Below are 27,986 nucleotides of genomic sequence, written 5' to 3' on the forward strand. Positions count from 1 at the left end.
AACATCCTCAAATGGCGTATTTAGTGCTGCCCCTCTGGCTTCCACAGCTTCCCTGCCATCTTCCCCGGGCCGGGGGAGCACAGCAGTATTTATGGGGTAGCGCACTGACCCCTCCGCTGCGCTGCGGTGGGCGAGAGTGCCTGACGTTAAGTGCTGCTAATGTGTTTTGCATTTGTGCTCGGGGGCAGGAAATCTCAACTTCCAGTGCCAAGGGGTTAATTATAATTTATATAGCAAGATCTCAGGCTGTGCTTTTTTTTCTTTCCCTCCAGCTAATTAAGAGGTACAATTACCTCTGAGAATCAAAGGGATATTTTGGTACCTAGCTCTTAGAAACAGATTACAGGCACTTAAAACACAAGGACATCTTTGCTTTTCTACACGTGCCTAGTTTTTGATTTAGATCATTAAAAAGAAACTGTCATATTCCTGATCCACCATCACAATGTTCTGGAGACCACCTATGGAACCATTGCAATAGGGTAACTGATAGCATTGCTGCTTTCCCAGGGATAGCCTATGTTTCCAATGACTTTTTACTGATACATCACCTGCTACTCCAAGCTCTGGCAAAACTTTCCGCTTATTAAGTAACAAAGCTTCAGGAGATCTTCGAGGTGAATAATACCTATGCAAACCAGTCTGTGCTCAGACTGCAAGCCCAGGATGACTTAACTCCCCAGGCAAGCAGCAGGTTGATTAACATTATTGCTGTGTTATTACTAAATCATCCCAGACAGCACGTCAGCCCCTCTGCGTTGCCCTCTTCTGCCTGATGGCCCAATGCAAACTGGGGACACCACTCATCCAGTAGGTCCTAGGAACTGGAGGACAATTAGCAGCACTGGTACTCAGGGCAGACATGAGCACCCAGCGAGGCTGGGCAGGCTTGGGACCCACCTCCAGCAGCTCCAGCCGTGGGGATGCGTATGGTGAGTGGTTGGGCAGTGCTGGGCAGGCTCATGCCCTGCCAGGGGACCTCTGGGAGCAAGTCCACCACCTCCTGCAAGCTCCCTCCATCACCTCCTTGCCTTCAATTTTGTGCAGAGCTTTAACAGTCACCGGTCTCTCTCTCTCACCACTCTCAGAGGTGTTCAAATAGCCATTTGCAAAGAGTTGAAGTAACTGAATATTCAGATGCAGGGAGGGGGGGGATTAGGCTAAAGACAGCAAGGAAAGGTTCTAGGGAACACCTGAAGCCCTGCTCCAAGGAGTCACTAGACTTAGACACACAACGCAGGTGGCAACCTCAGCTTGGCTTGGCACAGGATGTGCAAATGCATCTTCCACCTTTTATGATTTTTTAGTGATGCAGTGGGCTACTCCTGTCTGGGAAATAAAGCACTGAAGTTACAAACTGATGCTCCATAATTGTCAGCAGACCACATATGTGGCAGTCTCCCACGCACCCCCACCAGCACCCTCCACCCTGACCCAAAACCCATCTGGAAGCAGCTGTGATGCCAGCAGTGGTCATGAAGACCAACCCTTTCTCTAAAGATGGGTCAGCATTAGGACCAAGAGGAACATCTGTCCGTGTGGGTTAGAAATAAAGCTCGAGCTGCCAAAGCCACCAGGGGAGCCCAGCAGCTGGTACCCAACATCAGCGACCCTCTGCCTACACCTTGATTGCACCATGGCAGGTTTATCGGGCTGCCCTTTGAAGTGCTGACGGCCGCAAACTTGCTGTGTTGAATTTGCCACAAAGCCGGCAGAAGCATACAAACCGAAACCACACCGTGTGAGGCATTATTGTACGATTAGGAGGAGATAATGCAGTCAGCACCTCAGCATGGAGGTACTCACCTCAAAGAAACTCTGAGAAGCTCATTTAGAAACCTGACAATCAACACGTCCTACGCCTTGACAGGCAATTGTCTGAGAAAGGGCACATCAGCTGTCATAAGCCATTTCGCATGAACAGCTACAAAACCACAAAAACCTGTACTAAGCAGAGCAGTAACTGCATCTCCAGCACTATGGGAGTCACCGAAAACAACGCTCCATCTCACTGCAGGAGACCTAAGTGCAGATCAGGAAGGCTTTCCTATGTAAAGGCTGAGAATAATCAGGGTAGAAAAGGGGATGGTATGTTTTAGAGAGTTTATTACTAGGTACAAGAAGGTGTTTTTCTCCTCGTGCCAGGTACAGCAATGGCTGCTGGTGCAGGCAAGAGGACCTGGCTCAGCACTGGAAAAAGCAAGACAGGGATTACAAAATTGCTGCTTGTAGTCCCAGCTTAAGCCACTAACCTCCCCGACACTCAGTGAAAAGGATTTGTAAATGCTTAATCAGCAATATGACCAAGTTATATAGGAAAGAAAAAGAAAAGAAGGGCAGATCCAGAGGGAAATACATATATGCCAGCATTACCTTTCCCTACAGCTTGCTATTTATTGAAGCAGCAGCAAAATCTCCAGTGCACTTCAGAATACAAACGCTGACACGGAAATTCAGAGCCCTGAACCGCTTCCAACAGGGAAAATATACTGACCGCAGTCTGTTTGGAGGTCAAACAAAATCAATAGCCTTTCTCTCCAGTCTGTCTCTAAACTAAGCTTCTTTCAAAGACACCCAGAGAAAATGGATCATCTTTTGTTGTGTGTGGGTTTGGGTTGGGCTTTTTTTGTTTTGCTTTTTTTTAAGTGGTCAAACATTCATAGGAGTATAAGAAACTCCTTCCTCCCTCAACATACTGAAAGGATTGTATAGAGGTCAAAACTGCCCATCAGTTTTACTAAACAATAGATGAGTTATCCAGTTCTTGGGAAGGAAACCAAGCTGAAAGCCGCTTAACACTCGCTAAGAGAGGAAAAAATAAATCAAGGCATTTGCTTGATCGGGGTACATTTAAAGCTGGTTGTCAATTAGTTCAACACAGTTTGCTGTTAGAGAGCACGACAATTTAGCCCCAGGAGCTGAAGTTTGCTGTGTTTCCTCAGATTCCTCCTGTTGAGAGACAGATATTGGCTGCAGCCAGGTCAGGCACTGAGGAGGAGGCTGAAGTCACAGCCGCAGAGCAGGAGCTGGTGAAAAGGAGCCTGACATCAGATATAGCAGGGCTGGGAACTCCTTCCTTCCACTCACCTTACAAGATGAACTACAGTTCACATACCTTTGTGCAGATGGTATCATCTTTACAGATATAAGTGTGTCACCTCAAGCTACAGGAAAGGACAGAAGAACCTAAGTGGTAGAATGGAAAACTTTGCCTACACCCAATTTTTTAAAAATTTAAATTCTTAAAAATCTCAATACAAAAATCACAAGGAGAAAAGGGAGGGATAAACCACAAAAAGACACTTCCTAAGGGTCCCAGTGAATGCATCCAAAGGAGAACCTCTGCCCTCAAAGCAACAGATCATTGATGACTTTATCTGCCAGTTCTGTTGACAAACACTGTTGAAAGACACTCACCAAAGCACAAAGTAAATTAGGCTGGGGAGGCTCTCCAGAGGTCATCCAGAGCAGGACCATCAGGGCTAGAGACCATCGCTCTGTGCTCCAGCTCCTCTGCTACTGGTTGCTCTCCCTGAGAAAGCCAACATCCCTGTCTCAATTTAAGCACACCTAAGGGCGCACGGTCAGCCTGTCAGAGAGGCGGCTGCAGAGGGACAGACGTATCTGCAGCCGACATGGGCCCCAGCATCAGCGAAAGTGAGTACAGAAGCTTAGAGGAGTGAGCTGCCCATGGCCATGACCATGGGCTCTGCCATCTCCTGCGGGGACAGGCTCAGAGAGTTGGGGTGTTCACCCTGGAGAAGAGAAGCTCTGGGGAGACCTTAGTGCAGCCTTTCCGGACTTAAAAGGGGCCCATAAGAAAGACGGGGACAGACTTTTTTAGCAGGGCCTGTTGTGACAGGACAAGGGGTGATGGTTTAAAACTAAAGGAGTGAGATTCAGGCTGGACATGAGGAAAGAATTGTTGGCCCTGAGGGTGGTGAGAGCCTGGCCCAGGTTGGCCAGAGAGGTGGTGGATGAACCATCCCTGGAGACATCCCAGGCCAGGCTGGACGGGGCTCTGAGCAACCTGAGCTGGGGAAGATGTCCCTGCTCATGGCAGGGGGGGCACTGGGGGAGCTGGGAAGGTCCTTTCCAACCCAAACCATTCTATGGTTCTATGATCCTATCCCTGCAGCCACAGTCCACAGAGCCACACCAATTCACATTTACCTAATGGGCATCCCACACCAGCCACATTTGCTGCTGTCAGTAGCTATACTAGCTATATTAAAGCTACTATACGTCCTAACTCCCTCCCCGAGCGCAGCCACACGTCGGCACCGAGGCACATCCTGACTCATCGCTGCCCGGCACTCACATATGCTGCAGGAAGAAGGGTTTGTTCCGCAGCCGCCAGAAAAGGCACCTCATTTCTGAGCAAACATATTGAGCATCTTCTAATTAGGATCTTAGCTTCTTCTCCTGCCCACATAGGTCTAATAGTTCCGGCGCTAGAAAATCCTGGCGAAGCTCAAAACAGGTTACAGCAATGGTGACATTCAAACGTTCACCCAAAGTCATTATGGTAGCAAGAACAAGCAAATCTAGCAGAGAAAAACAACAGCGCAGTATTTTTTCCCCCCTCCTCCAGTCCTCCCAGGTGGAACAATTTACCCGTGACTATACAGCTCTTACATTTGCTTGTTAGCACCCCCAAATTAGTAGGTGTAAAGTCAATATCCTTTTGCCTATTTACTCCTAATGAGTCACCAGTCAGAAACTTAACTTGAAAAAAGCAGTTACAAATGCAGATGCAGAAGCAAATGAAATAAAGGCAAGAATCACCACTGAGCAAAACTCGCACAAAGACAAGGGGCTGGGCACACCACGCAGCACCCCGCCATTGTCACCGGCTAAAAGCTAACAGCTTTGATTTGCCTCCCACCAGCTAAAATGGTTTGAAATGCAAGGTCTGAACAAAGGTGCAAGACACAGGAGGAATGGGAGGCACTGCTGGGCACTTAATCTCCTTTCAGTCTCACACAGGAGCTCCAGCAATGGCTCTGCTGAAGTCGGTGGAGTTTCGTGAGTGCAGAAAAGAGGATAATCAGGCCCCTGTTGTAAGAGAGATCCAGCCCTGCCATCCCTCCGTGCAACCAGCAGAAAAGTTATTTGGGATTTATACTGAAATTACCTTCAGGCAAAGCTCCTTTGCTGCTGGAATCTGAGACAACATCACTGATCCCAACAGGACACGATCAGCTTTCTGCAGCTGAGGAGCTCACTTTCTGCCTCAACACAATGTGCGATTTGAAACCACAAACCCAAAGCCCCCCTGGGCTGCTCCAGCGCTCAGCCCTGCAAAAATCGCCAAGCAGAAACGGGTTTTGTGGCGAGGACACCCCTCACAACCAAACCACACAAGGGACATGAACTCACTGCGAGCCTCATGACTGCCTGTGGCCAAGTGCTGAGGCCATTGGGACACTCTGTTTTTAGATTTATCTGGTGTTTACGTGCCATCCTTTCCTTAGCCATTCCTGCTGCTGCTTGGAGGACTTCACGGGCTCCCAGTGGCTGTGGGTGATGTCTCCTGCTGCTGGAGCTCCTCTCTCACATCCAGCCACCCACATCCTCTCCTGCTTTGTCCTTCCAAAAGCACCTGAGAACACCAGGTGTAAACCAAACAACACCAGCCGCGCCAACCTGAAGCCAGGATCCCAAGTATGTGTCATCTACCATATGCTCAAACGCCAATGGCTTGCATCACAATCGCACTGCTTGGGCACAACATCTGCTGCTTCTCCTCCAGCCCAGCTCTTGGATGAGGAATAGAAGCAGCCGAGCAGTGTCAGAGAACAAGGACTACTCTCCTGTGCTACCTAGGGCCGAATCCTTCCAGCTGGCACAGCCGCCATCTAGTTGCGATTGCTGGGAAACCGCTTGTTGGAGAAGATCCAAAACTCATTACAGCTAGAAGGTGGTGGGGTCACGGCAGATGGCAGGATTTTTTTTCTCATTGCTTTGGGAAGAAAGGCATCCTTTTTGGCAGCTGCAAATGTAGAGGAGAAGGCCTTACAGGCACTCCTTTCAGATCTCAGGGCAAAATGAATCTGAGCACCACCTGGTGATTCTTCAAGCTGAACCACTCCAGGCAGCACCAGCAAAGGACAGGGACATCCCCAAAGTGACCACAGCAGAAGAAGGGACACAAAGCTCAGGAGACATTTAGAAGGTCTCAGCTTCTCCATCAGCATAAAAGCATTGAATAGTCTGTTACGAGCATGCAGAAAATACTTAAAACTCATCGGGGACCAAAGTGTGCGCTATTTATTGCTGGTACAGCTCATTAAAAGGGATGCTCACAGACTGCAGCCACGCAACCATTGCCCTCTAACACCAGTACACCCCCTCTTCCTCACAGTAAGAAAAAACAGGGTTTTTCTACTGGGCCTTCTCGCTCCCTTTACTTCCAGTTTGCCTTCCCCTTGTGAGCGCCGAGACCGCAGACACTCTACACATGTTCTCCTCTGCATCCGACTGGCAGGCAGTCTGGAAAATGCCAGTATTGGAAGAGCCTGAATTCAGCGGTTTCTGAATGCTGATCGGACACTATTTCGTTCAAGCCACAGATAGTCATTTTTTGGGGGTATTTTCAGCTCCCTTTTTGGACTCTTCCAGATTTCCAAGCATCATGCATCAGCAATTTCGCCTCTTTGGAGCTTTATTATCTTTCACCTTTCCACCAAGGCTGAGGCTCGGTGCAGTTTTGCAGGGGACGGGGCTCTTCCCTCCTCTTCCAGACGGCCACGCAATGCTCCTGATGCTGTGAATGTTCGCTGTGCTCCACCTCGCAGCTGCGGAAATTCCTGACTATCTGGTTTTTAAAAGAGCCGGGGTGAAATCTGAGCAATTGAAGTGCCTTATTTTTTATAAAGTCTAACATCTTACTTGAGGAAACCCCAATGTGAAAACAGGAATGGTCTCACAGCATCTAAAAACAAATAACTGCTTCTAACCAGGCTACCGATGTGGTCTCTGTTACCACTGTCTGTTTAGCACCTCTCCATCTGCAACGCTTTTATCCTGGCTGCACGCCCATGAGGTGAGGGAATGGTGCAACCCTTGGTTTGGAGATGAGGGAAGGACACATTAAGAGGATGAAATTTGTGCCACTTTGTTATACGTGAGGAGCAAAGTTCCTTCCCTCCAGCCTCAGTGTCCCACCACCCAATCTAAGCACATTCTTAATAGGGTTACTGACATTTTTCATTTCCTCCAAATGTTTCTTATGAAGGACAAATCTCAGTGGCCAGTTGACAACATGCATGGTAACGTACACCAAAGCCAAAATTTATGGGACAATTGTATGATGACGTTTTCCTTCCTCCCTCTCAAAGTAAAAAGCCCTTTCAGAAATGTAGACTAGCCTATTCGCAGGGTTCTTCTGACTGCATCCCAACAACTGACTTGAATTCATCACCGTCCAAATGCTTAGATATGGGAAAACCTCAGATACCACAATACAAGGCTTGATAACAGACAGTAACATAAAACAACTGCAATAAACTCAAAGGAGCTCTCTCAGCATTTGTGCACGGAATAACTCATGGCCTAGAAATATGTTTAAAATTAATGCAAACTTCTTCCGGAACTTCATCACAGAATCATGGAACAGTTTGGGTTGGAAGGGACCTTAAAGATCATCTCCCACTGTCCACCCAGTAGCCCCCAAGTATCAATTTCAGATAAAAATAATCTTTGTACTAATATGCACAGTGTGTTTCCAGAGCCACAGAGGGGAAAGGGAAGCCCCGATTTTGTTTCCGCATCATTTCATCACAGCCAGGAGAGAACATTTAGTAAAGCAGCTGCTTGAGCTTCATGGGAAAAAAAATCATCATCGCAGCAAGGCAGGAACAGATAGTATCATATTGACCTGTCTTCAGGGTCTGGCATTCACATTTTCATAAAGTGTCTCACAAGATAAATCACTATACTAATAATATTTGTATTGATTATCTAAACTGAAGCAGCAATCGACTCCATTGTCTCACTTCCTCTTAAATTGCTCACAGATGGGATCCTATTTCCTATTCTGCATTTCTAATGGGAACACTTAAGTCACAGCACACACAAACTGTTAACAAAAACCCTTTTATGACTTGCATGAAAATAAAGATTTTTCACTTTGTAGCTCACTTTCCACCCCACACAGAAATTAAAAATGACAAATTATCAGCAGACCTCTAAATTACTCCTCTTCATTATTTCTGGGTCCCTAATATTTACTGACAGACGGGCCTATGTTTTCCAAACCCTCATCAGTGATTATGGAGACCTGAAGTTTGGACACAGAGCTAAAAGGTGATTTTTTAATTTTCTTTTTCCATGAAAGTCAAGGGTCTTTAAGCTATGTTTAGCTCCAGAAGTAGGGAAGTCAAAAATCACTGCAGTGTCAGAGGAAAAACAAACAGCCTCTGCTGTTACTAAGAGGTTTCAAAAGAAGGACTGCTGCAGAACGAGCTGGATGTCAGGTGTGAAGCTGGCCATAGTGCAGTTTGGGGTAGCAGGTATCAAAACCAAAAGCAAAGGAAATTGCCAACAAATGCGTTGTTTGAAATAGGTTTGTCACAAATCAAAAACCAAACCACTCGGATTATTCTTCCCAAACTTCTCATCCTGCCTTAAGCAGAGCTTTCCCCTAGCCTGGCACGGGCACGGAATACAGCAGAATAAAAAACAAAAATGTCTTAGGTGTACAGATGGTTCATATGAGATGCTTACGGAGCATTTCAAATGGCAGGTGAACCTTCCCGAGCCGGCCGGAAGGCGAGGGCAGCCCAGGCCCTGCTGCTCCCGGGAGCTCCGGCTGCCCCGCGCGTGGTGACGCGGCTGGGCCGCAGGGCTCCTCCTTGCCGAGGAAACTTCACCGTGCCCTGCTGCGGATGAAAACGGGAGGCGCTTTAAGGAAAAAAAATTAAAAATAAAGCAATCATGGGATGTTAGGCAAGAAGGGAAAAAAAAAGCAGAGTCACAACACAGCAGCTGGACAGCGAAGGTTTCTCCCGCTCAGGCCAGTCCCCAGGACCCATCTGACTGTACAGCTGCCACGGTGAATGATCGTCCCTCCGCTGAGGTCAGCTCTGCCCCCGGGCTAAGTAAGTGAAAATAAATGGTTTAGAAGATAAAAGGTCTTTTAAAAAAATTATTTGTCTTGTTGTCATGTCAGAACTGTAATGGGAAGAGACTGGAGGCAGTGATATGGCGTTTAAATAGGAAACAGCCATCCTGAGGGTTCAGCGGAATAAATTACAAAGCAAATCGCAGGCCATGCATGAGCTGTGCCAGGACGGACAGCCCCTGCGCACATACCTGCTTCCTGGGAAGAAAAGCAGGTTTCTGAACATCCAGCCTGTGGAAATACAGCTGTATTTAACTAACCCCAACCGCTCTTTGGGCTACAGCTCCCGTATTTCTTGCAGGTTAATTCTGAGCCTTCCAGCCACAATGAGTTTAGTTTTTTCTTCCTAGGCTTCCCAGGAGAGGGATCAAAATTGATTTTAACCATTCTAGGAAGGGAAAGGGTTAATCAGCTTTCCCAAGGCAGCTTGCTGTTAAGGTGCCAGAAATACAAGGGGAAAGAATTGACTTGCTAAAGATGGGACAATGGCACTGGTATTTTGCATTTGTTTCCAGGCTTTGAGATAGAACAAATGGGAGCCATTAGTGAAATGAGTTTAGGGAGTTCTAAATCAGCTGTCAGGCTGCCAAACCCCAAGAAGTGCTATGTCAGCTCATTAATTCTGCAGAGCACAGGATTACCCAAACCTAGGAAGGAATCCTGCAAAATTTAGAGTCAGTTAAAGGAGGCTATTTTGCTATAATAATATTTTCCACACATATTACACCTCCTCATGGAACAGAGCCCACTTCTACCACAAACGATGTCTAGACAGCTGTAATGTGCTCTCCATGGGCTTGTCCACTGGCATCTCTGGGAAGCTCCAGCTGGAGCAGAAGGTGGGACTGCAAGCTGTGGAGCACATCACCCAGCCTGGGGTGGCCCCAGGAGGAGACACCCTATCTCCCCAAGCTCTTCGCTTTCTCCGCACCACCCAAAAAAGCGCATCTGTATAGGGTGTGATGTCTTGTACCAGCAACGCTCACCACACATGGAGGTAATGACTGGCATCACGCCTGCACACCTCTTGGATTTGCTTCCCTCCTTGCTCTGCCTGTGAGCCCAGAGTGGTTAAATCCAGGCTTTGTGAGCCTCCCCAAACCTCCTGTCTCTGGAGCATCTCCTGAGTTAAACCCCACCGAACTCAGAGAGAGTCTTTGAGAGGATTTCACCGGCTGGCGGTCCATCCCTCCGGGTGGCTGAGAAGCTGGTAGGGGTGATGCTGAGATACGAACGCTGAGAAGAAAAGTCATACCTGTGTGCTGCGGGGTGTCCTCAAACCAAGCTACAAACTAGAAGGTTTAAAAGACAGATGTTTTACCACCTCAAGACTCAGACTCAAGATTTTTTTTAAACTGTGCTAGGCTAAGTCAACAGACAATATACCACAAGCTGATAACCTGGAACACACTGACTGATCACCTACCCACAAATATTGCATCCCAGCGGTCACAACACCTCGGCACTCACCACACACACAAGTTACCCCACAGAGCAGACAAGCCCCAAGGCCCCTGACACCCCCTTGCCTCTCTCCTGATGGCTATTGCTTCTCATCGCCCACAGGACAGCAGCAGCCGGGGACAAATTAAAACCAAAGTCACATGGCTGTGAAATACAAATGAAGCAAAAAATGCCTTCAGCCAACCAAGAGAGCTCTGTCTCCCCAACTGTGCCGGATACAAAGACAGTGAACAAACAGGATAGAATGTCTTCTGCCTTTTGTGAAATGAAAATAAATGAAAGGATCTAAGGTTTCAGGTCACTGATCCCTCTCTTCCCTATCTGTACCATTTATCGGAGGTAGAATATAAAGGTTTCAGGTCCTTTTTTTTTTTTGTCAGCACTTTAATGGTTGTTTTTTCCCCCTTCCTTCTTTTATTTTCTGAATGAAAGGACCACTTAGGAACCTGTAAAGTAATAATAAGCTTATAGCAGGAATATTGTTTTTCTAGGCCAGTGCAAACTCCTCCTGAAAAGGTTGAAGAGATTAAAGTAAAAATGTAATCTGTAAATAGATCAGGGTTTTAATTAGTTTATAGACTGTTAAGAGATAATATTTTGCTCACATAGATCATCTGTTATCTAAAGATCTCGGCGCACTTTAGGAACATCAATTAAGCCTTAAAAAAGAAAAAAAAAAACCTTGAGAGATAGGTAAGTGTATTTAGATTAATTAGTGTTGCTGTGAGCAGCAGGCATTATTATTAGATTTAATTTAGTCCAATAATTGACTTATCTGTTAATGGATTCTAATTCATCTGAGAAGGGATCAAATCCATCTGATTAAAAGGATTACATCGACTCATTTAATTCTATTAACTGACTTAATTTGCCATTTAATAATTTGACACATGGGGCCAGATCTTGCCCCCAAAGAACACATAAACCAAAAATCACATCCCGGAATTATTATGCCAGCAAAACCATGCATTGCAGAGCACGCATTCATCCTTGCACATGGCATTTGCAGATCTGGATAAAACATTCAAGGGGGTTTTCCCCTTGATCCCACGGGATCTTGTCTCCCTGCGCGAGGGCCGGTCGGTCCTTTTGCTGTGCTCACGGTGGCTGCCTGAGATTTGCCACTTCCCCTCCTTTCTGGGCATTCTCTTCAACCGAGAGGTGAGAAGTTTTACAGAAGTCAATAAAACCTTGCAATAAAACTAACCTTCCTTCAAAGGCAGGGCAACCCTCCCAAGCCAGCCATTTGGAAGCTAAATCATCTCTACACTTGGACACTGTTCTTTAACCAGTTGTGAACGCATGAGAGGAGACAAAGGTGTTAAAATGTTTTAAAAAAAAGTGACTGGTGTTAAGTGCTGGTGATGGGCACTATGGACCACGGCCACAGCTCAACTGAGCTGCCCGCATGAAGACTGAATCCTCTTTGCCCTTGCCTCCCTTCGCCTTCTCTTAATGGGACTGAGTTCTTGGGAGAATTCAGGGCTGGAGCCAGCTCATGGGCATCCTTTCTCAGACATCAGCTCTTACTCATCCTCCCAAAGACTTCCCTGGGCTGTAATCCTTAGAACATTGACCCACAGTACTGCCACCATCATCTTCCTGGGCAGTGGGACAGGGTTAAGCCAACGGAGAAGCTGTGGGAGACTGCAACATCTGCGAGGGTGACACAGCCAAGGAATGAGCTGGGCTTTCCCCAGCGCTAAGCCAGGCTCTGACTGACCCGGTGTAGAAGCAGTAAAAGAGGGAAGGAGAGGAAAAGGGCAGGAGGAAAACCAGCCATCTGCTGTCTGAGAGGAAGGGTGTCTATCCTCCTTCAGAGGCAGATCTGACCAGCAAGACGGAGATGTGGATCAAAAGTTTGCAACTGTTAAGATCCCCAGACCTGGTTTAAGCCTCTCTCTGGTCTTGATCAAAGGTTACTCCATAATAATGCCTCAGGGGGGAGGGGTTCCCAGCACATAATGCATCCTGTGTCATTGCCTTTGTATCCAGTTTTGGCTGTAACACAGATGGTTCTCACTTCAGTAACTCTGACATCTCTCCCCCCTTCATTATCACAGCCAGGAGCTCTGCGTGGTCACATCCTGGACCTCCAGGCCCCACCTCACTGTCTCTCCGATTATCATGCTCTAAGTGTTCCCATGCCAAGCAAGATGATGAACAGATTTCCATAACCTTTCAGCATGGCCAGAGATGGGAAGGCTTTGCAGCCTGATGCAGCAAGGATTTTTTACGAGGACACGGCGGGGTGAGCAGGCAGGGGTGTCAGCAAGTGGCCCCCACAGCTGGAGCACCTTGGCTTGCAGAAGGATGGCAGCAGCCGGGAGCGGAGAGGATTCGGCGGCGAGTGGCGACGCAGGCACCAGGGAGCTCCCCAGACAGGAAATCTACAACCGTTCAGCATCGGCATCGGTCAGGAGCACACTCCTGTGCGAGGATTTGTTGTTCAGACACGATTGCATATGCATGAAGGGGACAAGATGGGTTTTGACACATAAATTAGCACTTGTCAGCTGCTCACGGGCACACTTCCCTGCTGCACCCCACGGTAAATGCCACTTCTTTTATGGCGAGGAAAACTCCATCACAGTACCTGACAGACACTGAGGGCAGGAGTGTTCCCTGGGAAGTGGCAGCAAGCGCAGCGACTGGTTTACATATCAAACCTTAGGGGGATGAATACAATAAAATGACACAATAATTAGCAGCCGAGTGACGCTTTCCACTCCTGTTTCATCTGGAAATTTGGGAAAGACAAAGGACAAGGTTGATGAGACCTTGTGGCAGGGCTTTCTCTGAGAGACCGGGTGACTATGCAGCAGCCATGGGGGTTCATTTCACAGCAGGCAGGTGCTTTGGAGCTGTCACCTCCCGTGGCACAGTCACCCCGCTCCTCTGCTGCGTTGGCAGCAGCACGAGCCGCCCTCATGTGCCTCATCCCGCCTGCAGCTCCCTGAGGGAACAACCCTGTCCAGATTTCTATCTGCTACCATCATATCCCACCTCCACCTCACCAGTGCTCCCCCTGAAATCAACCTCACGTGAACGTGCACACTACCCAACGCACACACTTCTGCAGCAACGCACGAATGCACAGGGGCTGTACATCCCTAAAACACAAAGGATCAGTTCTCTGAACAGCCCCTCAAATCCAGCAAACAACTTGAGAAAAAGTATCTCTGCTGCAACCATCTCAAAATGTACCAGAATTACAGAGCTTTTTGTAGTTCAGCCCACTAGCAGCATTTCTAGTATGCTGCTTGTGTGCAAATCATGTTAAGAGTAGTCGAACACACCGCTAGCCCAGGGGAACTTCAATTATTTGCGTTCCTGCAGGATCCACATACCTCAAGATTCAGCTTAAGCTCTGGGACTCTATAAAGCTCCCAAGTCTGCTTAATTTCAGCTCAAACCGAATGTCCCCCCTGCCTAGAAAGATTAGAGTCTTTCATCAAAGCACTGGATTCACCCAAATTCAAGCCCAGAGTTCATGGGGAAAGACCATCCCCAGTCACCTATCTCGGTATGGTTTACAAATTATAGTCAATACACTGTGAGCTCATCCGATGGGCAGAAAAAGAGTTTTCTCTTCAAGCACCAACATACGCTAATAAAATGGGGCATGATGCTCCCGCAGGAACTGCTTGCAGCTGGGAGTCAGGCTGACAGCCTGCTCCAACACAACAAACCCCATGTTCTTAACCTGGAAAGGCTTTTTTTTTCCTTTTATCCTGTTTTTTATTGGTCTCCCTATTTTTCTCCCAAGAGGTCCTCAGCCCACCACACAGGATTACAGCCTTTGACTTGGAGTCTGGGGGATCCCAGTAAATATCCTTACCATATTTATCTCCATCTTCTCCTTTGGCACTGATCCTCCTGCCGAGCACTTGGATGTGTTTCCCGCTTGTCCTGCTGTAAAGCTGATAGAGCCGAAGTTGCTTTCTGCTCACATCATCCCTTGCTCGCGTCTGGTTCTCCACGTGTATCCGAAAATCTACGTTCTCCTCGGCAGCAAACATCTGAGAGCAGATGGGGAGGGGAGAGAGAACAGAGGAGCCCATGAAACAAAACAAGCGCCTTGGACAGAAACATCGCCCATCAACCTGGTGCAGGAGGACTCGGCTTTGGCTGTCCTTCACCCAACAGCTGCAGGATCAGGCACTCAACATGTAATTCTACCCAGAGCTGGCTCTCGACAGTAAAGCAAACCTGGGTTTTTACAGTCAAACTGGGTGGGGGGATGTTGAGTAAAAACTTCTGCTTGGTCCTGCTTTGATTTAATCCTGGTCAGACATGATGGCCATAAATTAGGCTCTCTTTTGCATATTCAGAGTCTCTACCAGGTTACGCAGACACGTAGGGGAGAAAGGGGATGGACGACTTGATTTCACAGAACTTGTATTTCACTTTCAGCAGTGGCGTTTGTTGCCCAGATTAACTGCAGGGAAGAAGCCAAGGGAAAAACCTATTTATGCTGATGTTAGCAGACTGGACTCTAGCTAGCTATGCACAGGCATAAAATCTACTAAGATAAAAGCACCATTTGTACATGGCCCTTCTTCAGCCCAACTTTATTGCCAGCTTTGCTTTTATGTGAAGCCAGCTCATTGGTGACTATCTAAGGATGGGTCTCTGTTAGCCTCAACCAGGTCAGAGCTTTGGGAGAGATAACGAGGAGCAGCAAGACCTCAAGCCACTTCATCTGTTTCTTCTGGCCAACAGATTAAACTAACCTTAAATTCACTACAGCCTTAAAACATTATCAGAAACTTTCTCTGACTCATCTGCACTTCTCCGGAGATCTTGTTTCCTATCTTACCTTGTGGTTCCCAAGAAACATTGAAACAGGTCCCGCCTTGCCCAAGGTCAGAGGATCTGACAACCACGATGTTCTCAAGATGCCCTCCAGACAGGGAAGCTGGGCAGAAAGCACCCAAAAGCACCTTGTACCCAAACAATACGAAAGCCCAGAAATTGCTCCATGAATCTGTCCCTGAGAGCAGGACAATAAATTATTTGGAAGTGTAAAGCAAAAGATTATCGAGTAGCACATACAGGAAACTACTACACAATAGGTAATTTTCTAATTCGACCAAGACAAAGACCATTCCAATTCTACTGATTGTTGGTGAGCTCTAATGCTGTGCATCACTCGCATGTAAGAGGCAAAATCCACCACAAAATGAGAATCACATGGAAATTTAATTATGCCTATAAGCATCATGTAGGAATTTAATGATGCCTAGGTTTGGGGCTGGCAGAGGAACAATAATTACTCCTAGCAGAGTTACTGCTTCTACTCCTGACACATTCACACTATGGCATGCTTGTCTTGCTCGTGTGGAAGCAACAGTGTTCTGATATATTGGTGTGGGGATGGAGCTGTCAATACAAATGAAAAAAGGTAAATAAATGCTTGTTCGGGTCCATTCCAGGCTAAAATTCATAAAAGCAAGTGGCCACAACAGGCAAACCAGCCCCATTTCAGCCTCCTGCCTCTGTCATACTAGCAAATATCTCTTAAGTCAAATACTCCCTGAAAGTCAAAAGCTCAAAAAGATCTTTTTAGCATTTCCAGTTATCAAGCAGACACATGGATCAGCAGCAGGAGGAGAACTTTGAGCAGGCAGTGCTGCTTAGCACCAGATCTTCACTAAGCAACCCAAACACAAACACGATATCCAGCACAGTGGCAACACCGATGAGGTTCACAGGGATGTTGCAAGATCACATTTGCTGCCCTTATTAAATGGTGGGATTACGCTGTTTGGATCCCAAGCCATAGGAGAAAAATCAATTTCACTCTCTTATTTTACCATCAAAGTCAGGAGGTTGCAGGAGCTGAACCCACAGGCTGCACCAAAGGAGGTTCAGGGCAACACGGGGTCTAAACAGACATTCAAGGCACCAACACAAGCGACAAACAAGAATTACAGAATTAATCGTAGCAATATTCCCCACCCTCAGAAAACAGTTCAGCAAGAAGCCATGACCCAAAGCTGAGGATGCGAGAGGAGAAGGAGCCTCGGCCCGCGCAGGAGGGGCTGTGGGATGCGGATGGAGCCGGGGCCACCACGGGGCCAGGCTCTGCTCACCGTCCTCTCCCGTGGCTGTATCTCAGAGCACAGCAAACAGGACTTGGCTTTTAACAGAAATAATATCCAGCTCTTTTTGTCTTCCTACATCTCTTCTTGCCTTTTTTTTTTCAAATGATATTGTTGCAAAGGATGCTTAGCTAATAAAAATAGAGATGTTCAAGTAATATTGACAGTCTGCCTGGCTGGCTATTTGCAGTTAGGATTCTGGCTCCATCACTTTAAGATTTAAAACAGACTTTAAATCAAGATGACGTTGTTACATTGCTTTCGCCACATGTTAATGAATTTCACATTTTTCTAGGAAAAAAAGCAAAACAGGTGGGATCTGGAGCTGGGGGAAGGGCAGGTTGCTTTGCTTTCTTGGAAACTTCAAATAGGAAAGGCAATCTGTTTTCCAAAACACGTTTTAATCGTCTGTCTTAACTGTCTCTGGAGCACTCGCAGACAGAGGCCCCAGCACCCACAGTGTCGTCCTGCACTGTGGGCAGCTCTGAACAGGCACAAACCCACCTGCGCATGTTTGTCACAGTTCTTCTGCCCGACATCAGCTAACGAGGTTTCTCCTGACATCGCAAGAAGAGCCGGAGAGATGACATCTCCTCCTCATTGTCACCCACAATCCCAACAGCTTGTCCAAGCCCAGTGGCCACCTGATGCAGGGATCAGCAGGGGACACTGAGCCCTGACAAAGTCAGCCTGAGCATCTATGACTCCATCACTTCTGCAACAGGGCCAGCTCTAACCCAGGGGAAGAAATCCTGGAGGAGGAACGTGCCACAAGTTCTCCTTGCACCTGCCCCATCCCCTGGTCCAGCACAGCAGTGAAACCACCAGGATTCAGCCGCCTGCTTCAAGATAAGTCCACACTTAACCACTCAGTGGAAACAGGATGATCTGCTGGAATGTGGCCAAGGTGAATTAGCTGTGCCAGCCTGGGCTGCATCTGGCCCGCAGCACAGAGTATCAATATTCTGAAATAAAATTTCATGCAGTGTCGATTTCATGAGATAAAACCTATTTGGTCATCACTGAAATCCATTCTCACTGTACCCCTGCCCTAAGAGAATACTCCCTCAAGCAGCTAACTTTACTGAGATAAGAAAGTCCATTTATATATACCATAAGAGAGGCTCTCTTTCATAAATCTCAAAAAAATTAGTAACACACACCTCCTTCGGTAACTGATCGCCAACACTCACTCAAGAAGGTCACCTGAAACCAAGTCCATCCATCCACAAACACATTTCTGTAACAATCATGACCACACAAAAACAAATGCAGAGATGTCTTCTTCTTCCCCTCTGCTCTGCCCTGGTGAGTCCACAGCTGGAATATTGTGTCCAGTTGTGGCCCCTCAGTTCCAGCAGGACAGGGAACTGCTGGAGAGAGTCCAGCGCAGCCACCAAGATGCTGCAGGGAGTGGAGCATCTCCCGTGTGAGGAAAGGCTGAGGGAGCTGGGGCTCTGGAGCTGGACAAGAGGAGACTGAGGGGGGACTCATTCCTGGGGATCAATATGGAAAGGGGGAGTGTCAGGAGGATGGAGCCAGGCTCTTCTGGTGACAACCAGTGACAGGACAAGGGGCAATGGGTGCAAACTGGAACACAGGAGGTTCCAGTGAAAGAGGAGAAGCAACTTGTTGGGGGTGAGGGTGTCAGAGCCTGGCCCAGGCTGCCCAGGGGGTTGTGGAGTCTCCTTCTGTGCAGACATTCCAACCCGCCTGGACACCTTCCTGTGTAACCTCATCTGGGTGTTCCTGCTCCATGGGGGGATTGCACTGGATGAGCTTTCCACCTCCCTTCCAGTCCCTGACACTCTGGGATTCTGTGATTCTGCGATTCAAGTACCGCCTGAAAACTTAAAAGCTTTCACTTCTGTTCACCGAAGCAAATTTTTTTTGTTGTTCATATGTTATTACTGGAAATAAAAACATCCTACACAAAATGATTACTTTTTTTTCAGCCTTTCAATCTGGTCATCCACACATCTGTGTTGTAGGTAGGAGAGGCTACAGACTGTGGGTCCAGGTCCCTGAAATGACCGCTGTTGGCACCTTCTAGCTCCAGAGCAGGAATGCACCCTGTAGGACACTCTCCGGGGACAGGAAAAGGATTTTTGTCACTACCGTGTCTCCTCCAGTGTTTTGGTGGGATTTGGGGTTGTATTGTGGTCTGTTTTGCAAATCTATCGAACTGCCGTGGGCTGCTGTCTGTGCAGAACAACTTCAGCATCTCGGGATAGTGGGTTTCATATAACTCCATCTCGTTCAGTGGCATTGGTTTATAGTCTGCAAAATCCCAGTCATTAAAAAAGAGGCAACAAATCCAGAGCATCAAATCCAGTTTCATTTTTATTCTTCCTCTTTTTCTTTTCAAGCAGCTCCCCAACTATTTAGTATTTATTTATCACAACATCTTTCAGCAACAATATACATATACAGAGACATCCTAAAAATACAGGTGGCAATACAGGAGCTTACGAAAGGGATTAAACTGCATTCCTTTCAAAACCAACCACCACCTCAAGCCACAGATGCATCAGAATTGCCTTACTCCTGAAATGAAGCAGCTGTCCCTCCCCTCTGCTGTACTTGCTCAATCATTCAAGGTAAGCACGCTTAGTCCTTCCTCTGTTCCAAAGGGCCGCAGAAACCAGAAACGACATCTGTCTTCTGACAGCCCACACTGGGAGATTCTTCAAGTGCTTTTTTGCCAAATGATTCTCAAACGATGAGTGGATTTCATCTCAAATGGCTCTACAATGATCCTTCAGCTTAAAGAATTACTCTCCTATTTGTTAAGTCCCAGATGGAGGGCGAGGGAAAGACCATTTTGCTGATGCAGCCCAAGGTTTCACCATTAAGTAAGCCAAGAAACATTCAAGAACAGCAAGAGCCTCTGCCAGCAGCAGGGCGATGTCAGTCCTGCACAGGCTCATGCCACATCTCTGCCTTGTTTTGAACAGAAAGCAACCACAGCCCCACCAAGGTCAATTAAACCCTCGCGGTGCCAAGCCATGCTTATGGGATTTGCCTTTCCATCCATCCAACCAGCCTCTACATAGCTTGAATTTTCTATTTTGGGCTTTCCAGTAAAATGGGATATTAATCTGTTATTGTTCGTGTCATAAAGCGTTACAGCACGCGATGTCCAAGACCCACAGCATGGCCAAGTTAGCTGGGAGCTGGACTTCAGAATTTCCTGATTTTTAGTTTTTTATCCTATGGAGCCTCCAAGCCTCATCAGAGAGCAAACCATATGTCATTCCCCAAACTGAGCTAGGAATACAAAATCCCTCTCGCTAAGGGCCATACCGATTGCAAAAGATAAACAAACCAAGCTATTCAAAGTCCTTTCAAACCCAATCTGATAAGCAGGAAATACTTACTACCTTTCAGCCATCAAATCAATCTAATATTAATGATTTTCTCCATGACCTTCTAAACACATGAAAGTTAACTCGATAAGGTCAACAAGAGGATATCCAAGACAGATCTCTCTCAAGTCTGCAAAGGCAAGTAACAAACCACTTTGCTCCCATGACTTTGGCAGAATTCCTCTATGCCAATTACAGCGGGATTTGCAAGCTCCCCTTCCTCAACGTACAGTGAAACACAATGCACTCCTTATTTTCTGCTTTTTCCTCCTCTTAACTGCAAAGTCAATCCATCACCAGGATATTGTTACTTTCAGGTTACAAAGCCCGGTTCGAAACAAGGCAAAAGTGGATGTGCACTGCTTTAGCTTGTCACTTCTTGGGCCTTAGAAGCACATTTGGAATTTAGTCTAAAACAAAGCAGCTCCATACTGCAATACCCAGCAGGAGCTCAGAGCAAAGGGCACAGATTTGCACAAACGTAAGTAAACCCTTCAAAATAACAGAACTTAGACCTTTGTTTCTGTGTTGTTTTGCAAAGTGATTTCCTCCTGCTATCCAAGAAAAAGTATTTTTTTCCTTGAAAAATATCCAAAAAGCTAAGTCGTGCTCTTGGTCTTAGGAGATGTCACCTCTGACGATGACCATGCGTGCTCCAGGATGCACTGTGAGGACAGGCAACACCATGGAAGTGGTTGTTCAGAAGACACAAGACTCCCAAACTCCACAAAAGACTCCACCAATGGAATTTACAAAGGGTTACACTTGAAATGCTTTTTGCCTTTTTTTTTTTTCTTTTTCGGTGCGAAAAAAATATTCATCAGACAAGCATGCATGTCCTATTTAAAACCCAGATGCCAAAAGACCTCACCCCACAAGAGCTGCACCAGTCTATCCCCCATTCATAAATTGAATAATGAACCATCTTTTGGCTATTTCCTTAGAAGTATCTTTCACCTCCCTAGTACTCTCTGCGTTAATTTTCTAACTCATATACATACATACAGTTCACATCTGTTTATTCTTGTACCAACACCATCCTTCAGCTTGAATAATACTTTTCCCCCTTGCAATTTCCTCTTTCTGCTCTCCTCCCAACCTCCATTTCACTGTGCTGGGAAAGGACAAAAGCCAAGGACCAGATGACCTCCGGGTCCCTTGTCACCAAAGAGCTCCTGCTCCGAGGGCAGGTGCTGAGCTCTGCCCTGGCATGGCCCATGCAGGGGACATCAGCCCATCACGGAGAGAAACCCAGAGCTCTCTCTGCTCCAAAACTGAGACCCTCACTTCTTTGACTTCAGTGCTTTCAAGTCTCTGTGGTACACGAATTTCAATGCTGTTTGTTTTTTAATGCGCTCTAAGTGAAGTGCATGTAGGGATGGAGCTGGAAAGGAGAAGGAAACGGGGTGATGAGGGGGCCGAGCCTGCCCATCCCTTCGGATTTCAGAAATGTTAAACAAGACCAAAAGAGAAGAAGTTTCCGGGGCTTGGAAGAGGGGACATACAGCTCAGCGAGGTGACACATACTTGGATCCGGAAGCTGCTCAGCAAGCAGAGTCTCTTTTCCTCCAGAGAGCTGCCTGCCACATTCAGAAAAGCCATACATTAAATCTCCTTGGGCAGCGTCAGGCCTTCCTTCTCTTTGAAACATGCAGTCTCTGAGAAATCTGGCTATGGCTCAGCCAACCCCCCCAGCATCTCCCCGAGATGTCGCCGGCCTGCCAAGCCGTGAACCACTGCTGTCCCGCTCCCTGAAAGCAACATGTCCGTCAGCCCCGGGACGGCAGACAGTGTTACCGAGCCTGGGATGAAACCACAGCAGGGAGCGCCAAGAAACTGCAGCCTGAGAGAGCCTGAGGAAACGAATGTTTTATGGCCCATCAGTCACTATTTGGCCATTTTCTAGAGAAAGATGATGCCACCTTCGAGAAAACCAAATTTCTCCATTTGATGATGGAGTGAGCCTCAGCCAGAACTGTGAAAATGCACCATATGTGAGGTGGTGACGTTTTAAGCTTGCTCCACCCTGGGAAATGGTTCAGTCTGGGGAAGAGCAGGGTTTCAGCCTTGATTAATGACTTGAAAACCCCAGCTGTGCTCACGTGCAACCAGGGGAAGGGACAGTCCAGACAGTGCTGCAGGCCCATGCAAAGCCCAGCACGAGAGTGTTGTTGCTCCTAAACAGGCTCCAACAGCCCCGTCCTCCACATCTCCACCTGCATCTGCCCGTTCCCGTGGATTCTGAACCAGGTCACCGGCTGCAGCCCCCAAGTCACATTATTAATATAATTACCATGGGCAACAGCAGCTCAGTAGCCTGTAGGAGGGAGCCCACCTCTCCATGAGCTCTTGGCAGTTCCGATTCTCCAGAAATACAATTCAGAACTTAATTATTATTCCTACTTATTTTTCTCCAGTCATGATATATCTTTTTTTTTTTAATTATTTATTTTTTAAAAATTATGGGTTGGTAGTATTTTACCACAGCTATCAATCAGGCAACAAGCAAGCAGGGCTTTTTCTTTCTTCCTTTCTTTCTTTGTCTTTCTTTCTTTTTAATGCTTGTTATATCTCTGCTATATACTTCCTCTCCACACAGAAATATCCCTTCAAAGCTTGATATTATTGAGCAGCTTTCAACCATGCCCAGCAGAGCCATGTATTCTCTGCATTTGTCCGGCCTTTGTTTCTAGGAATGAAATACCAATGTCTGAACAGTGTGACTTCATTTCACTCCTTCATTCCAATACTTGTTCTATTTCTATCCCACTGGGTCAAACTCACCTATTGTGAGACCTCACCGATTTCAATTACATCAGGGATTAATTTGTTCCATTGCGTTGAAGCTGTTAATACAATCCTTGCTGGCTCTAGATTAGAAAAGGCACGGTGGAGACCTCCCTCGCAGGCAGTGTGTTTAACAGCGGTCTTGATCTTCATTTTTGTTCAGCAGTGGGGTGTGTTGGTTTTTTTTCTTCCCTTTGTGCCCCTTTGCCCCTCTTTTCACAATCTTCCCCTTCCTTTCTCAAGTGCCCTTATCAGAACTGGGTGGTCCTTCTGACTTCCACTGCAATGGGCAAAACGTTGCTTCCAAGAGAGGTCAGTGCTGGAAGGAAGGTCTGACCAAGGCCACCCGATGTTGTGCAGCCGCGACGACTCCAGCGTTGGCACCTCGTGCCCCCCAGGATGATTTTGAAGGGTCGCTGCAAGTCCTCATGTCCCCAGAGGGATCTGCAGGTGCTCAGTTCTGCAGCTCCAACCGCTAGCCGACCGAAGTCACAAGGGTGAAACCGAGATGCTCCACATAGCAGATGGACACGCCAAAATGCACATATGTCAAGTAACTCTGGTTTTCCCTTCTAGGGTTCCCAAACTGGGACACAAGATCACAACAGAGCTTTAAAGTGTCCAGCTCTGTGGGCTCGTGGGACACCTGTGATACCAGTTTAGGGTGATCTCAGTAATCTTGTCTCAAAGTTGACATTTATCCACATGATTTTTGTCTCAGGAAGAGATATTGATGCAGAGAGACCTGAGGCCTATGTGGGTGCAAAGCAGTTGAGCTCTGCTTCAGTGCTACAATTTTGTCTCACAAGACCCATAGCATTTCCATTTAAAAAGAAATCATATCTTACTGAAACTATCTTTATAGGAAATACTGTGATGATTCCAGAATAATTAGAACAGCGGTTTCAAAAATATAAGTAGGGGGAAAAATAGAGGATATTAAAATAAAACCAAACAAACAGCTCAGCATGCAGATTCCTCCCTTGCTTACTGAAATACATTACGTTTCCAAGTTGGTTTCACGAGGTCACCTCAGGCTTCCACGGGGCATCTCTGTGCAGCCTGGGCTGCAAGAAGCTGCAAGCGTTACTGCTGTGGCTGTCCAATTGGCCAGACAGAGGTTAGACAGACAGGGTTGCAGGGCTGCAAATCTGTACCAATGTTCAGCACCTGTTCTTCCAAAATGTGCAGCATTCCCATCTATTACTGCACATAGGAATAAGCTGGCCTGGTATCCCCCAGCTGTTTATTTAGCTCTGCCACTCACCTTAGACCTTGGCAGAGCCATCCAGGGTCAGGGTGAAGGCCCCTCACCTCCTCCAGGACCAAGACCTCCCTGCCCGTATATTGGACATGTCCTACCATGGAGGTCAAACCCACCCTGAGACACACAACCCATGGAGAGAAGGATGTGTTACACTACAACAGTCCTGATCTGCAAAAATCCCTGCTTTCACAAGCCTAAGATTTCCAAAACACTCCCCTTTACAGCTGAAATCTCCTACCGTGGTTTCTCCCCAGATGGTTTTGCCGGGGAAGAGCTAAGTTCCCATCACTGCCGCTTCGCCACAGTTATTTCCAACACTATCACGTTCAACAAGAAAAGTTCAACAAAATAAAATCAAAAATGATTCTCACTCTTCCCACCATGTCTCCCACTCTCTGTTCAGGGGAAAGTTTCCATATTCATTCATTCATTCCCCACATGCTCTGCTGAATGGTGACGATGTCTTTCAGGTTTCACATGGCCATGTATGACCCAGGACCTCTGCCTGGCTCTGTGCCACTGTCCCCATTCCTCACAGCCAGCACCAGGCCACAGGGCTGCTCAGAAGCAGTTTCATGCCCCGGTCCCTCCTCACAGCACTGGTATCACTGCAAAGAAAACTGCAACGAGGCTTTGTGGAACAGTCCAAGCCAGCCTCTGAGAAATCATGGATCCATAAAGCCGGCAGCTGGATCCAGGGAGCCTGGCATGCTACAACTGCTTTCACTGTCTTAAGCAAAAATAAGAAAGTTTATTTTATTTACGGAGAAAGCACTCCTGCTGAAATAAACTGCCATGATATGCACAAATTAAAACCATTCAGCAATTCAAACTGTTGCAAGTAGCTGTCTATTAGTATTTTTGAGCATTTGAAACAGGCATTCAAGAAATAAAACCTTGAGAGGAAAATGTAAAATCACACGAGGAGCAAACCTGGTTCCCAACAAGGCAGCAGTGCACTGACCCATGTCTGAGCATGTATCACCCGCATGGTGAGCCATGCAGAGGTTTCTTCTGGAGCAAACCCAGCAGCAGTGGACAACTTGCTCCAAAACAATGGAAAAGCCTTTGCACAAAGCACATGGAGCTCCGTGAAGGGGAGATACAGGGTGAGGGGGCTGCCCCCCACATGCCAAATCATCCCAGCCGAGCTGTCCCCATCGTACTCCCCTCCTCACCCTGTCTCATACACAGTGGTGGAGGAGACCAGCAGGTGCTCCTGGGACAAAAGCTGCTGGCACCCCACTAAAATTACTTACCAGTAATCTCTTCAAATGAGACTTGAGCCCAATTACTGGAAAACGTGTCAGGTTCAAAGCGCTCCTGACCTTTTCTCTCCCTCCATCCAACAGCAGCAACTTCTCCTGGGGCGGATGCTGCAAACGCGTTTGGCCACGGCAGCGGGATAGAGTAGAAACCCCTAGGCCACTCCCCTGAAATAGGTCAGGGGTTTTCTAAACCCCGGAGAAAGGCAGAGTCATTCACCCTTAGGACTTACAACACCGGTTTAAGGCACAGGCCCATCAAGGTGAGAGTTCCAGCTCTTCTGCAACACCAGCCCAGCTGGGACCTCCATGAAAACAGAGGCAAAAGCACAAGACGTGGGAAACCCGAGTGATACTCAGGAAAACACAACCATGAGAAGGAGACAGAGGATCACCAGAGACCAGTCTCCCCATAAAAAAACCAAACATATGCAGTGGCAGCACCACAGCAGTGATGTGATGTTTCCCCTGGTAGCTCCTTTTGTCCCGATCCCCTGACATCATCCAAGGAACACACAGATCCTGCTCCCAGCGCAGAAAAGCAACTCCCTCTAGGGTAAAACATGGCAACTGCCGAGCAGCGCACACGGGTTCCGGGCAGGATTTCCAATACACCTTTTTCTATTGAACTTGCAAAGAAAATAGAGATGTGGCTAACAACTGTCTCTTGGATCATGGCTCCCAAGCACTGACCCCATGTGAAATGTGGCTTCTCCAAAAGCACACAGTTCATTCAGACCCTGCCAAATTATCCCGTGCCACTTTTCCTCTATCAAGTTTCCTCTCTGAAAACACATTACCAAGCTCCAACCAGTCCCATTCCTGCTTATTCTGGCAAGATAACACACAGTGACCCCACACCGGAACAGTGCCAAGGGGAAAGCGACTTCCTCAGGTGTCACTGCTTGCTCATCTCATCATTTGTTATCATCTACACCATGCTGGGATATAAGACAAGGACAGAGGGGTTAATCCACCTAACAATAACCAGAGGCCAATTGAGGGATTTACTGGAATTGCAGGAGTCGCTCCACGGTGATGTTTGTGGTGCCGACACCTCACTTCTGCCTTGCCTTCATTCCCACCAGCCTGCGCCCCAGTTTTTCACGCCCACTTTTAGGACTGGCTGACATTAGCTGTTTGAGACTCAAAACCTTCCCATAGCTTGCACCTTCCCCTCCTTCATTTAGAGTTTATCTTCTCCATCACTCAACTGAGCATCTTCTTTATTCCCACCATATCCAACAGCACTGCTCTGAAGGGAGATGTTTGCAGGCTCAGGAAAAGGATCAAATCTATGTTATGGAAGATACCAAAACATCACTGGAAACTGGTAAATACACAGAAGTCTCAATGGTTACACGTTCCCTGAATACCAGCCTGTTAATATTAGTTATTGAGGGGGAAAAAGCCTGTGTCTCTGGGCTGATCTCTCCTTCAGACCCTAATTGCAACACCGATGGGGATGACAAGCCTGGGAGACGCATTCTTCGGGCTCTTCATTCCAAACCCAGAGAAATAAAGCCGCGGCAGCAGGACTGGTGCTCCTGAGCATGGCCGGCACGTGACGGCATTACGAGGGGTCCCTTTAACTTGCCCTTCCCCAAGTGCCAGGCTGATCCAAAGCTTTCAGTGTCAAAACAGGAAAAGGAGTTGTATGTGAAGAAGATCTCTGCAAACTTCAAGCTATGATTTCCACAGACAGTGACTTCTCCTCAGCTCTAAAAACCCAACGAGATACCAAGCACCACTGGGCATTTCCTTTTCTCCTTCCAGTTCCCACTCACCAGTGATGCTGACAACGTGTAGTGACATATTCTCTGTTCTTGGACTTCACTCACCATACCCAAACAGTCCATCAGATGAGCCTTGACTTGGGGGGCACAACCCTCTTTTTAAAAAGCAAAGTGCACAAAATTCACAAAAAAGGGACAGAGGGGATGTAAGATTCATCTGCCATGTTGATGCAGAGGCCCAGAGATGTCCAGTGCTGCTGTGCCACAAAGGTTTCAGTTCGGAAACGACCTTAGAGGCTCCCAAACAGGAGAGAGCAGGAACTGGGACAAGAGTGCAGCAAAATCCAGCAAGAGCCCAGCTCCCAGGAACGAGCCCTGGAGCTCCCTGAACCCACCGGGACTTGTTGAAGGCAAGGTGCCATGGTGACAGTGTTGAAAAAGAGCAGTCAGGGTGAAAAGGCCAGCAATTTACCTAAAAATAGATTGCTGTTTGTGAAATCACAGCCATGGAGATGAGCATCCCCTTGTCCTTCAGATGGCTTTTCCCCATTTCAGTCGCACATTTTGCTGATGTATTGCTGACAAGTTTCCTTGTCCCCTTCTCAGGTTACCATGACCAAGCACCTGCAATATTAGAGTTGCTCCTGCATAATTCCCTTGTACATGAAGTCTAGCAAGCTATTTCTGGAACAAGGCTTTCCAGAGATTATTTTGATCAGTAATTCACTTATTTGAAACATAAGACGCAAAATTTCCTTCATTTCTGCAAGGAAGAGATTTTCTTTTGAACTTGCTTTATGCTTTGCTTGCCTTACAAAATGTATTTCATGAACTATGAGGCAGCATGGAGCTCTCTAAACCCCAA

At 47.2% G+C, this 27,986-nt stretch overlaps 1 protein-coding gene across 1 annotated transcript in view; it reads right to left on the bottom strand.

Moving 5' to 3' along the window:
- FGF18 (fibroblast growth factor 18) overlaps positions 1 to 27,986 on the bottom strand; it is a 71,780-nt gene that overhangs the window by 29,378 nt on the left and 14,416 nt on the right. The window contains 1 exon segment of the mRNA XM_005503586.4: positions 14,433 to 14,613. Coding sequence (XP_005503643.2) covers positions 14,433 to 14,613 — 181 coding nt within the window.

Source organism: Columba livia, chromosome 14, assembly GCF_036013475.1.
Source record: "Columba livia isolate bColLiv1 breed racing homer chromosome 14, bColLiv1.pat.W.v2, whole genome shotgun sequence".
In the NCBI taxonomy this organism is placed as follows: domain Eukaryota; kingdom Metazoa; phylum Chordata; class Aves; order Columbiformes; family Columbidae; genus Columba; species Columba livia.